The 13,848-nt window shown below is 37.1% G+C and overlaps 1 protein-coding gene across 5 annotated transcripts in view; it reads right to left on the reverse strand.

The window, feature by feature from the left end:
* Nucleotides 1-1,075: 1,075 nt before the first annotated feature.
* The window catches only part of CEP63 (centrosomal protein 63), a 61,460-nt gene continuing 48,687 nt past the window's right edge, over nt 1,076-13,848 (reverse strand). For 4 of the 5 annotated variants that reach the window (XM_036747905.1, XM_036747902.1, XM_036747903.1 and 1 more), the window contains 4 exons: nt 11,509-11,623; nt 11,001-11,198; nt 9,849-9,935; nt 1,076-1,593 (listed from right to left, as the gene is read on the reverse strand). In XM_036747905.1, coding sequence (XP_036603800.1) covers nt 1,435-1,593; nt 9,849-9,935; nt 11,001-11,198; nt 11,509-11,623 — 559 coding nt within the window. In that variant the 3' untranslated portion in view covers nt 1,076-1,434. Of the gene's footprint in view, nt 1,594-4,182; nt 4,472-5,103; nt 5,310-9,848; nt 9,936-11,000; nt 11,199-11,508; nt 11,624-13,848 lie in introns of all 5 variants that reach the window. The other variant, XM_036747906.1, reaches the window with a different exon arrangement.

A 13,848-nucleotide genomic window follows, 5' to 3' on the forward strand; every position in this document is an offset into this window, starting at 1 on the left:
AATCTTGCTATTCTTTGTTTTCACCTCTCACCTCTGACCCTTTCTCTACTCACCATAAGCACCTTCATTCAGGCCCTCATCACCTCTCGCCTAAATTATCGGTCTTCCAGCCTCAAGTCTCTCCCTATTCCCCAGTCCTTCCTACAGTTGCCATTTTCCTCAAGCAGAGTTCTGACCATGCAACTTTCCTACTCAACCTGTTCCAGTGGGCTTACTACTGCCTCTAGGATTATAAATTAAAGTCTTACACAACCTGGTCCCAATCTATTTTTCCAGCCTCATTGGACATTCCCTTCCCACGCTTATCTGAGCCAGCCAAATTGCCCTTATCTCTGTTACTCATTCAGGACACTCCATCTCCTATCTCTCTCTGAGTTTGCACTGGCTGGGCCCTTAGCCTGGAATGCACTCCCTTGCTACTTTGGCCTCACAGAAGCCCTTTCTTCTTTTACGATATAGCTCAAGCACCATCTCCTTCATGAAGCCTTTTCTGATCCTGCCAATTGATAATGTCCTCCCTCTCAAATTGCTTTATATTTATTTTACATATATTTGTATTTATTTAATAACCTTGTATTATGCTGAATAAATTTTTTATGTACTCTTTTGTCTCCCGCCTTAGAATAAAAGCCAATATGGTAGAGTAGACAATTCATTCTTTGTACTTATATTTCCAGCACCTAGCACAGAACCTGGCATGTAGTAGTTCCTTGTAAATAATTTTTATTAATTGATGATGTTCTGTACTCAAATTAATCATACTTGATTACACACTTGATTTGCTTTTGTGTTCTAAAGCCTTGGTATTTTCTAATTTTGGAGACTATGAAATCATCGCAACATCAAAATAGAACTCCAGTCCAGTGAAAGCCTACATCAATGACTCCTTATAGAAATATCTTAATTGTTACACAGGCAATATTTTGCCCCGGCACATAAAAATAAGCTTTTCCAAATATTTTCTTCAAATAGACTACATAAAATAACAGCAAAGTTAGGTTCATTTCCTTGAACTCCTACAATACCTAACTTTCAATTTTTTTTCCTTAAAGAAAACATTTCCCTAAATATAATATACATTATAAAATCTTTATTTTAAATTAGCACACAGACATATTCACATTTGAATCAACAACTAGCCAGCATCACAATCTCTGTGATAATAAATATGCAAATGACAGAAAGAATAGTAAAGAAGTCTAGCCCGGTGAGCAGAGGCTATCAGAAGTCCTCCAGACAGAAAGCAGGCATCCCATTATCAGCCCCAAGGGAGGGATCATCCTTTTCAGGAGAAGAGGTATTTTCTCACCGCTTTCGCTGGGGCAGTGAGTCGCATTCATCTTCATGCACTGTTCACATTTTGGGAAGCTCCACTAATGGAGAGGACTTTGACTCCTAAGGGTCATTGTATTTGGAGGATCCTGACATTACGAGTTACTTTGGATTTGTGAACTGTCTCACTGTCCTTTCACTCTCTCTTTTCAGCTCAGCGATGTGGGCATCCAGACGTTCCAGGATATGATGGGAACGTAGCTCCTCTTCTTCCAAAAATCTTGTAGCTATTGAACTAATGGGAGATGTTGGCAGGGGACGCTAAAAAGGAAACAAAAATATTGATATTAACTTTTGAATACAGGAATGAATTCCCAGTATGACCCAGTCATCAGATTGGATTTTTAAAAGAGTTATCTGAGTATATAGTTTATTTTCTGAAGGAATACTTATTCCTCTATTTTTATCCAAAGAGTAAGAGAAATCAGTAAAAGGTCTCTTCACCAAAAAGCAGCAAAAGTTTCTCCTCACCCTGACACTGAAAGATAATGGCTTTTACTAAGGAAGCATAAAATTATTGGTCTGAAATGGACCTCAAAGATTTAGCTGCACAACTTGCTTACATAATTCACACTGTTTCCCATCAGGAGTGTATTTTACGGCTACTGCCCTTTCAAAACCCTCAAAAGAAGAATAAAAGTTACAGTCATTTAAGAGTACAAAAACCCTACAAACTGTAAAGCCCAGATTAGACAAACTGAAAAACAGCCAGAAGCAGGGGCTAGAAGGTTGGCCTGTGAATAAAAAATCTGGGTTCAAGGCCTGCCTCTCCCATATACTAGTTGTGTGATCACTCAGTCTCCTGAGAGCAAAGCAACTCTCTGATAGTAAATACAAATAAGTTAGGCTGCCAATCTGCATCCATAGAGGGAGTTGTCCACACTGGAAATTGTCCACAATGCTGAAATCACAGATCCATACTAAAAAGAGAGAAACAAAGCTCAGGTCGATGTTTTTCCTTCTTCAAAATATACCTGCACAAAACATCACATGTCCTCTTTTGAAAACCAAAAGGGGATAAACAAACCCAAAATATTTCTAGGGACTTCCTGACACATTAAAAATTACAATGATTATTCTCTGAATTTTATCTAAGGTATGGTCTTCTGATTGTCAATTAAGTTGTAACATGGAACAAAAGAAAGCAAAAGGACAAACGGGGGACAAGAAGTACACCTACTTGCCTCAAACATTACAAAGCCATAGTTTCCGCTATGTTATTTGTTCCCTAAAAATTTCAGCAGACGCACAAAAAAATCAGTTAGGCTGTAATAATAGAAGCATACTACCCCAAACCAAGGAGACAACAATCTTAACTACACTCTGCCCTACCCAGACCACATTTGGGATACTGTATTCAGTTTTAGGAAGGCCATCGGCAAAATAAGAAGGAACAATCTGATGACAGGATTTGCAATTACTTTATACAAAGATTAGTTGGAAGAATGATGCTTATCTTGGAAAAGACCTGAGGCTGGAAGAGGTACATGATGACTAACTTAAAGTAGCTAAAGGAAGGGCTGTTAGGTAGAAAGATCAGACTAGTTTTACTTGGTCCCAAAGAATGGAACCAGGGGCATCTAGGAACAAGTTTGAGAGGAGCAGCAGATTTTAGCTCAACATAGCAGTTTAGTTGTATGGTATACAGTGCTGGACTTGAAATCCAGAAGACCTGGGTTCAGATGTCACTTTGAATACTTACTAGCTGTTTGACCCTAGGCAAGACAGTTAGTATTTCTGAGTCTCAGTTTCCTCATCTCTAATATGGGGATAATAATAGCACTTACCTTCTAGGACTGTTGTGAGAATCAAATGAGATAACGTATATAAAATGCTTTTGCAAAACCTTAAAACACTAAATTAATGTAGGTTATATTATTAATAAGTTATTAATGATAATAAAAAAGAAATTTCCATAACATCTGATACAGCCCCAAAGCAGAATAGATAACCTTGACAGTGAATGAGTTTCCTCTCATGAGTCTTCAAGTAAGGGCTACCCGATAACTCATTAGGGACACTGTAAAGGGATTCTTGTTCAGATAGGGTCTGGCCTCTCAACTTAGATTCTGCGCAAACAACTGAAAGTTAGGTATTATGGGAGTTCAAGGAAATGATCCAGTCTAACTTTGCCGTTATTTTATACAGTCTGTTTGAAGAAAGTATTTGGGAAAGCTTATTTTTATGATAAATTCTACATTGAGAGTCGTTAAACCTTGGCACTGGTGCCATGGATGGCATGTTAGACAGATGTTCAAGACTAGTGCTTCTCCTATTGCTAATTTGAGTCTTCTTTTTTATCCTCTTCCTTTCTATCTTCTGCTTAGACCTCAGTTTCCTCCTCTATTAAAAGGGAAAAATAATACCTGTAGTGCCCCCTCACCTGATGGTTGTAAAACTAAAACAGATAAGAGATATAAAGTATTTAGCAAACCCGAACATATTATACAAATACTAGCTGTTATTACTACTATTATTATCACTACTATTATCAGGTGCTCAGTGGCTTGACTTAAACCCATTCCTCAAATTCAAGGCCAGCAACTTCTCTATACCTCCCAAAATCTGAAAGAGAAAAACAGTTTGAATCATTTTAGGAACTAGCACTTTGTCTTTAAAAATTTGCCTTTTATTTTACCCCATCTACTGATCAATACTCTAATACAGTAGAAAATAAAAGAACTCTATGTTCTTTGTTTCAGAGAGCTTAATAAAAGGCCACTTGTTCCAAGTAAGTAATTCAAATGTATCTAAAACTATGGCAATTTAACACCTTAGAGATCACTCTAATCCACCTCGACTATATCAGTTTCCATCTTTCAGTAGAAAATTGGTGGAAAGCTTCCATACCAAAGATAAAAATTCTTCTTGATGATTTGTAGCAGCATCTGACTCCGACATAGAATCAGAAAAGTTGGCCTCATTTACATCTATTGCCATAGGCATAAAGAAGTCAGAGGTCAATGAGAAAGCAGAGCTGTAAGTGCTGATTTGGGGACTCAATCCAATAAGTGCACTGGAAACAGGGTTCATTCCGACAGACAGATGTGGGATGTTAAGAGCTCCCAGCTCGCCCTTGTAGTGGTTCTGTAGTTTTTCAATTTCTTCATGCTGACTATGCTGCAATTCATGTGTTCTCCTGGATGGTGGATTAAAAAACACAATTGGGCATTACAGAAATTTTGCTCTTTTCTAATAAAACTTTAGTGGGTCCATTTTTTAAAACCTAACAAATCACCCAATTAGTCTGTAATTTATAAGAAGTGTAGCAATTCACACTGGGTATTATCATTATTTCTGTAAAGCAGAAATGAAATTAGGGGTGTTTCCATCAGATACGTGTTTTCTTACAGTGGTAGCCTACAATGAATTAGCCAGAGGCACAGGTTTTCTATAAAAAGCCTGCTTCTCATGGGGAAAGCAATGGATTTGGGAAGGGAGACCAGGGGAAGAGAAAATGGAAATGGCTGGCTGACAGTTCAATTAATCTGCTGTGAACCCTACGCTGTGGAATACTGTAGATGTCACCATCAATCAGGATATGCTTTATTAAAAAGCACAGCACTGCCTCAAAATTTCCAAATAGTTAATGGGCTATAACTTAATTTTAACATAAAAATAAGTTTTGTATATACTGCAGAATAAAATGAAAAGCTGCATTTTAGTGCAAATTAAACTTCTGAGACTAAAAAAATTGTTGCCAAAATGTAATTTTAAAATCTATTTTGGGGGGTTGCTTTTAAAGGAAACTTTTTTAAAAAATCACTTTACCTGTACTCTGAATTCTTGAGCTCAGGCAATATGCTGTGTGTCTCATTAAAAACACGGTCATAGTTATCTTGGCTCACATGAGCAGAGCCTTCCAGCCGAGACTTGATTTCTATCAAGTCCCTCTTTAGCTGTTGGTTTTCAGTTGCTAAATTATTAATTGCCTTGATGTAACTATCTCGGATTTCTGTTAGAGGAATTTCCATCTCCTAATAAAAGGACACAGGCAACAGTCATTTTTAATTTGTACTTTTTGGTATTTGAATAGAGTGCTAACAATTTATATCTAGGCATAAATTTTTGGACTTGGCCAATGTGGAAATTTGTTTTGCTTGACTATACATTTTGTTACATGGGTTTCAATTTTTTTCTCCCAGAGGCAGAGAGGAGGTGGGAGAGAAAACAAATCTTACTTTAAAAAAAAATTAAGTAAAGAAATAAAGTCAAAGAAATTGTGGAAGGAGGGGAAATTGCATGATTATGACTTGAGAAAACCCATCTAAGAATTTGTATCCTCAATTCTAATGCTTTATTTTTCAAAATCCAAGGTTCTATTATAGCCCTTTTAAAAGACTAAAAGACAGTTGAGGGGGAAAAAAAAACCTTGGTTTGAACTGTGGAAATTGTCCCTTACATTCTGGAATTTAAATGTGATGGCATATGTAAAAATACTTTCCATAACCTATAACACACTGTATACACCTAAACTATTGCTAGATGAAGAATACCTCAAATACAAGAAGATTTATTTCCACAGCCACTGTAATGCTATTCCCATAATATTCCCATGCTCACAGAAAATTCCTATGGGAAGTCATTGGCCCTATATACGCCTGAAGGAAACCTATAAAGCCTGAACTTGAACAGAACTGAGATGAAAGGAAGTTAAATGATGAGAAGCAGAAATTGTGCAGGGGGGAAAAGAGGAGCTAAAGAGTTATTTTATTCTTCAAGAAAGAGACCGAGGCACTAGATCTGTGGACACTCAGCCTGCGGGAGAGAAGGGCTGAGTTAAGCTCCTTATTCTAGAAAGAATGTCCCCAAAGTTCTTTTCTTTGGATAAAATGAGATATTTCTGAAAGAATTCTGTTTTACAGGGAAGATTTTTGGATACGCTATGACTTTTAAAATTCCTACATTAGTGTGATGCCCACTCTTTCTACATGCAATCAAGTGACACATTACTTCCATGACTACAAATTTCATTCTTCTTGAACTTTAGATATTGTGGTTAGGAAGTTTTCCTAACAATTTCTGAGTATGAGCTAGGTATATCTTCTCTTTTCTCCCCCATTCCTCTGCAAAAAGACTGAATATTTTCAGTTCATAAATACCATGTTAAATTAGGGTAGTCCCTATTTGGAAACCTCATTTTATTGTGGGTTTTACTTTGGTATTTTCTATTTTTTGAACTAGAATTATATTTCAAAGGTGCACAGTGATCTTCTGGAGTCTAACTATGAACAGATGGAAAATTAATCATAAAAAAAATGCTTTTCGTTTTCTTTGATGCTTGTGAACTTTAAAAATCTACCTGTGAACCACCTGCATATGCTAATGATGACAAGCCTCCACGATAAATGATTCACTCAATGTCTTTCATCAAGTTGGCCATATGAAACAAATTCTCAAAACAAAAAACATCTACTAGATATGTGGTTGACATCTAGCTGTTGCAGAAAAGTTAACGGCAATTAATTTGGGGAATTTTAGGATCATCTACTCCATCAAAGTTCTGAGTTTGATTATATACACAACAATCTCAGACAACTTCAGTCTGTCATGCAAAATGATCCTTCTTGAGCTTTCTGCAGTTTTTGACACTGAATATTCATCCAGGTCCCACCTACTAACCAGGGTTATCTTAGAGGGCTCAGTCCTGAGCCCTCTTCTCTTCTCCCTCTACGCTACTTCACTTGCTGATCTCATCAGCTCCCGAGGATTCAGTTATCAATTATAGGCAGATAATTCTAATAAGATAAGATCTATTTATCCAGCCCTAATGTCTCTCTTAACCTCCAGTCTTACATCTCCAGTTGTCTAGTGGACATCTTGAACTGGAAATCCCCTGGACATCTTCAACACAATATGTCCAAAACTGAGCTAATTTACCATTCTCTCTAATTTTCCTATTACTTTGGAGTAATTATCCATAATCCTCCCAATCACCCAGACTTCCATTCTAGGTATTACCCTCTACTTTCCATTCCAATCAGTCACCAAGTCCTGTCAATCTTACTTTTGTAACATCTCTAATATACACCCCTCCCTCACTCCCTCCCACTTCTCTGACACCATCACCACTCTGGTGCAGGCCTTTATCACCCTCACACCTGGACCACTACAACAGACTTCTGGTTAGTCTCCTTGCCTCAAGTCTTTCCCCACTCCAATCCATCCTCTGCTAAGCTGTCAAATTGATCTTCCTAAAGTACAGGAATGACCATGTTCAATAAACTCCAGGGGTTGCCTATCACTTCCAGCATCAAATATAAAACTCCTCTACTTGGTGTTCAAAGCCCTTCACGAGCCAGCACGTTCAGCCCGACTACCTTTCTAGCCTTCTCTCCCATGCACTGTGATCCAGGGGCACTTGCCTACTGGCTGATCCTTGTATGAGACTCTCCATCTTCCTAGTCTTCATTTTCATGGGCTGTCTCCAACAGCTGGAATTCTCTCCCTCATCTTCTTCTCCCAACTTCCTTGGCTTCCTTCAAGTCCCAGATAAAAACCCCACCTTCTACAAGAAGCTGTTTTCTGACTCCCTTGCACCCTCTCTAATGCTAGTACTAGTGCTTAATAGTAATACCCTCTGAAAGCTTCTTCAAGTTATCCCGTACCCTTCTTGTTTGTCCGTAGTTTCCTGGATATTGTCCTAGAAAGCAGGAACAGTTTTTTGTCTTTCTTTGTATCCTCAGCTCTTAGCAGTGTCTGTCACATAGTAGGTGCTTAATAAATGATTGACTTGAGGCAGCTAGGTGACACAATGAATAGAGCCCCTGGCCCTGAAGTCAGGAGGACCCGAGTTCAAATCCAGCCTCAGACACTTGACACTTACTAGCTGTGTGACCTTGGGCAAGTCTCTTAACCCCAAATACCTTGCCTTTCCCTCTCAAAAAAAAAAAAAAGATTGACTTGACCTCACCAATTTAACTTTATGTGTGTGTGTGGTATGGGTGTATATGCCTCTGGAGGTTGGGAGATGACAGAAAGATAGCACTTTCTAACATTTCTTTCTGACAAGATTTATAGCTTAAATCACTTTATACTATGTTGTATTCCTAACAAAGGGAAATCTACACTACTTGAATGATTTGGAGTAATTATTCCCCCTTCATTCCATCCTAGCACCCCATACACTGGATTTACAGAATACAGAAATTAGGAGCCTGCATGACCATCTAGATCCAAAATTTTATAAATAAAGAAATTAAGCTCTGCAGAAGTAAAATGATTTGTCTGATGTGATACAAGAAAAGAATGTCAGAGGCCAGATGAGAACCCAGGTCTTCCAAGTCCTGATCCTGTGCTATGTCCACTAAACCGCATTGCCTTGGGCTAGATCATCACTCCCAAGCTCCTGCTCCAGGTAAAACTGCCACTACCTCAGTTACTTTAGAGAACAAAGATTAATAGCAAAATTATAATGATTTAATCCCCTTCCACTAGAATTGATTTTTTAAAGCATATTGTAGAATAGCACAGGCTTTAAGAATTTCATTTACAATCTAAACAATTGCCAAATCTTACCGACTCTACTTCATCCCTTTTTCTCCACTTACATTCTCATTATCCTAGTTCAGGCCTTGTCACTTCCAACAGCCGGCCAACATGATATTCCTAAAGCACAACGACCATGTCCCTCTGCTGCTCAAACTCCAATGGCTCCCTATTACCTCTAGGATCAAATGCAAATTCTTCTGTTTGGCATTAAAGCCCTTCACAACGTGGCTGCAACCTGTGAGAGGCAGCATAGCCAAGTGGACAGGGTGCTGGACTTGGAACCAGGAAGACCTAGGTGCAAGTGTCACCTTGGTCACTTACTAGCTATGTAATCCCAGCCAAGTCACCACCTCCCTAAGTCTCAGTTTCTTCATCCATAAAATGAATCTATGATACTTTTCCTTTCCAGGCTTATTATACATTGATCTCTCCAGGGATCAGTGTACCCTACACCTAACAAGCGCTTTGCCAAGTCTGGATTTTTTAAAGCATATTGTAGAATAGCACTGAACCCCTCACTGATGGCTCAATGAGGCAAAGTGATAATCCTGACTTCTTTAGGTCTACCAGCAGAGTGCAGCCCTGAGAAGTTTCTACCAGGATGGAAAGACATCAAGTACAGGACCAATGGCAGGTGGAGTGCCTGCTGTTGGAAGCATAGCTAATGAATTCTTTTGGTTGCTGCAACTCAGGAAGATCATTTCTATCTTTAGTAAACCTGCATCCACCAAAAGCATGCCCACACCAATGAAATCTCCCATGAAGTATTGTAGAACTATTTTGTACTTAATAATGTGAAATGGCTTATACTGGGAACTGTGTGCTTTTTGCATCACAGCATATTATAATCTCTACGCAAGGATGAAGAACATTTTCCATTTTCACTACTGCTAATATTTTCTTATTATTGAAAAAACTAAGTATTAAATGCTAATTATATTGCTTTCCTCCCTATTTCCTGTCAGATGATTCCACATAACTATTTTAAAGCTTTAGAAAGTAAATGCAAGTCTTTATTTACATACCCCTATTGGACCAGATTCCATATTCACCAAGGTCTCAGAAAGTTGTTTATTTTCTAATCTAAGTGCTTCCAGTTGTGTCAAAATATCCTAGGCAGAAGCAAAATAAATGAATTAAGAAGGATACAAACAGAAAGTTCAAACATACCATACCCCAAAATGGATTTTGTGACTATTTCTGTGTGATGACTCTGGTCTATGAGAAATCCCAGAATGCTCTTTCTGCAGTCAGTGCTTTTCTTGGCAGCAAGCATGAATCCTTCCAAATTTGCTTCCTACCACTGAGCTGCTAAGCATTACATAGAATTGGTTCCCTTACTAACTACTTCGGCATGCAGGCTTTCAAAAAATGGGAACACAAACCTTTTTTCACAGAACTTGGGTTTTAGAAAGTCATCTCAAAAAAATGAAATGTTTAAATGTAGCTATAAAGTAATTTATGCTTCAGTAACTGTAACAAGACCATACATAAGAAGGATTTGACTATAACATACAACCTCTCTGAGTAATTTGGTAGATAGGTAGGTAGCTTGGTAGGGGTTACAAGGTGGCAAATTTCAGTTTGAGGCCACAAAGAAATTAACAGGTAGAGCTGTTTGATAAGGGGATAGGCTATACCTTGAGACAGTGATTTCTCTGTCACTGGGAGTATTCAAACAGTTAATGACTAGATACCCATGACAAAGAATCTTACAGGGGGAAGGATCTCTGTCTAGATACAATGTTAGATGCCCTCTAAACTTGCTTTCAACTCTGATTCTATTAACTAGATTTAAAGATGAAGAAATCAATAAGTTTGACCAAAAAGTTGCACCTATGTAACACTGATCAAACCTATGCAACATTGTTCAATATCAACCTATGTAACATTAGTCAAAATAGAAACAATTCAGCTTTTCTGCCTCCTAAACTATTGTCAAAATGTTTACTTTAAATGAAACAAAAATACTAGCTATTTAAAGATTCTATTTGCTTTTAGTAATGGGATCATTCAAGTTCTTCTTCATATGAAATGATTAGACCCACATCACATGCAAAGGGTAAAATATACTACAGGAAACCTATTTAATGTAAAAAGTGATGGTTTTTCAAGCTCCAACTTCAGATAAAGGGGTGTATATGGTCCCATGCAGAGACAGATCACTGTAGGTTTACCCTGTGGTCCACTGCTTTAATTTCTGCTTTTTCCAGCTCTGATCTGAGGTGTCGTTCCACTTCGGAGCTAGATCCACTGACTGAAGCAATGGCTATATCACGCTGATGCAACTCCTGTGTCAGTTTGGAGATTTCCATTTTCATTCCTTCTAGAGCACAGTTATAAGTCTGTTCATTCTGCAATATCTGCTCTTTTAGCTACAAAGAAAAAAGTAGGACAATTCAAAAAAAAGTTTAAGCAGGAATAAATGGCTAATGCAAATATTTACCTTTATCCTGACTAAAAGTAAACACTGATATTTCCAATAAACTTATATTCTCTAGATTTCTTCTGCTGAAATGATCAATTTTACTTAATTGTCTAGATAACCTGAGATCCCCCGAATGTTAGCTAACTAGAACTATAGTCAAATCTCAGGTCTGCCATTTACTGGCTATATGACCTTAACATCTCTGAGTCCATTAAAAACAGACTGATTTTGCCACAGATAGATAAGTTGAGTTTTACTTTTTTAATCTCCATCTTGTACTGGTTGTTAGAGTCTTCCATCGCCTTTAGATCTCCATATTTTTCGGCTAGCTCTTGGCTCAGCTGTTTGCATGTTGTACTCACAGATCCCAAGCTAGATGACAGGAGTAAAAAGAAAAAGAGTTCAAGTTTAGGAGCACCTGAATCATGTCAGCAGCAAAATGGTTTTTAACATTCTTGGTAAGGAGGATTTCCAAATCCTCACCTCTACCCTTATCTGCTCACCCTCTTTCCAATTCACTAATCTAGAACTGACTCAAGAATGACTCTCTATTGGACATCCTACTGATAAAATTATTAAAAATTAAAAGCCCTCAGTTCAGAATCCTCCCAGTAAAAAAATTAAGACCTATTCCCAGTTTCTTTATTACCATTAAAGGCACCATCGTTCTATCTGTCCTCAAGGCTTAAAAATTCAAGTTATTTTTGACTTCTGTCTCTCCTTCATAAGAACTGCAAATCATCCCCCAAAAATCCAAACAATGTTTACAAGCCCCAATCGTCCTACATCTCTTTAGTCTCTTAAGAGTCATCCAATTCTCTATAGTTGTCCACCCACCACTCTGGTCTCAGTCCTTAGCACTTTACTACACACTAGCTTTCCAGCTAACTAGGCAGCAGAGTGGATAGAGCATTGTACCTGGAGTCAGAAAGGCATGAGTTCAAATCAGTTATCACAAACTTTTTAAAACTGCCAAGTTCATGGGCCCCAGGGTAAGAAACCCTTACAGAAATATCAAATTTAACCATTCCTACTTAACACTCAAAATCTGAATCCTTCTGCAAGCTTTAATCATCACCCTTTTATATTATGAACTCTCTGACTCGGCCAAGCCAAAGTGCATGCTGACTGCCACAGATGTTCTAACTTCAACTTCTGTTCTTTACATGTATCATTTTTCCCTTACCTAAAAGATGCCTACCCACCGTCATCCATAATTCTCCCTTCAAGATGCTCAAATCTTATTTCCCATCAGTAAGCTTCCCCTAACTAAGCAATCATTTTCTAACGAATATTCACAAATTGGGGTTATTAAATAAAATTTATTTATAAAAATAAAGTGTTTTTTTGGGGTGTGTGTGTGTGTGTGTATTTGTAAATACTTATCAACAAGTTGATTATAACTATTCTCAACTATTGTATGTCTAAATTTTGACTCATTCAATGACACTGTAAGCTTCTGAAGAAAAGTGAAGACATCCAGTTCATATCCTCTTCTCATTTGTTTCATTTATGACCATACTCTAGGCTGTTCAATAAATGCTAATCAAACAAGATCCTTGGTGTCTACAGTGATCCATTCAATTTCCCAGATAAACAACCATTCAAAAATACTATGTGTGTTCAATAAAATCAAGAAATTAATTCTAGAAAAACAGCAAATCTCTCAATTTCTTGACTTTTCAGGTTTTATTTACAATCTTAAGTAATTAATTACCTAAACAAAATATCACTTAAATATTATGCCAACAATGACTGCAAAAACTTATATTAGTTGATTCTTTATTTGCCTTTTGAATTTAAAAAAAAATGGCTAAATCATTATCGTTTTTATACTAACTTGTGCCACACTGACAAACTGCCCATTTGTAACTACCCCTATTATAAAACCAAGTCTCAAGAACCTAATACAAGTTTAATAAAATGATGATTACAGACTAAAAGCAAAACCAATGAAGAAAGTATGATAAGACCTTAAATTTCAGCTTGAAGAGATTTTCTGTTTTATAAAAGGTAAACTGACAGGTGCTTCAAAATAATTTATGACCAAAGACTATCACAAATATCCCAAGATTAAAAAAGGAGAAGGAAAAATAGAGAAATTATATGGGAAAATAAAAATTGTATTAGATTTATTAAAAATACTGATTACAATGAAATCCTACTATTGGATTTCTTACTTATATACTCATGCTATCTCTGACACCAATGATAATAATTCTCTAAGAGTAAACTGCATAAGTTTTTCAAGAAATTAAAAATTACAAAGGGCTACCATCTCCACTCAGAGACATTTGGCTCTTTAAATATATGAAATATATTTTAATTGCCCAAAGATTAAATTACAACCATTGCAGGGCCAACTCTTATCTACAATAGTTTCCTTTCTATTCATTCTTAACCAACAAACACTGCTCACTTGGCTCTCTCACTTCTTTATTATCCACTGACAATCAATTATCTCGTTTCTGGTTTCTATCTGCAATAATATTAACTCTGTAAAGGATCTTACATTTATGTTTTTAAAACAATTAACTATTTTAAGCTATGACTATGATAGTAGAGCTTATAAAAATCTAGTGACTTAAAATATTTAA

The sequence above is a fragment of the Trichosurus vulpecula genome, chromosome 2 (genome assembly GCF_011100635.1).
Source record: "Trichosurus vulpecula isolate mTriVul1 chromosome 2, mTriVul1.pri, whole genome shotgun sequence".
In the NCBI taxonomy this organism is placed as follows: Eukaryota; Metazoa; Chordata; class Mammalia; order Diprotodontia; family Phalangeridae; genus Trichosurus; species Trichosurus vulpecula.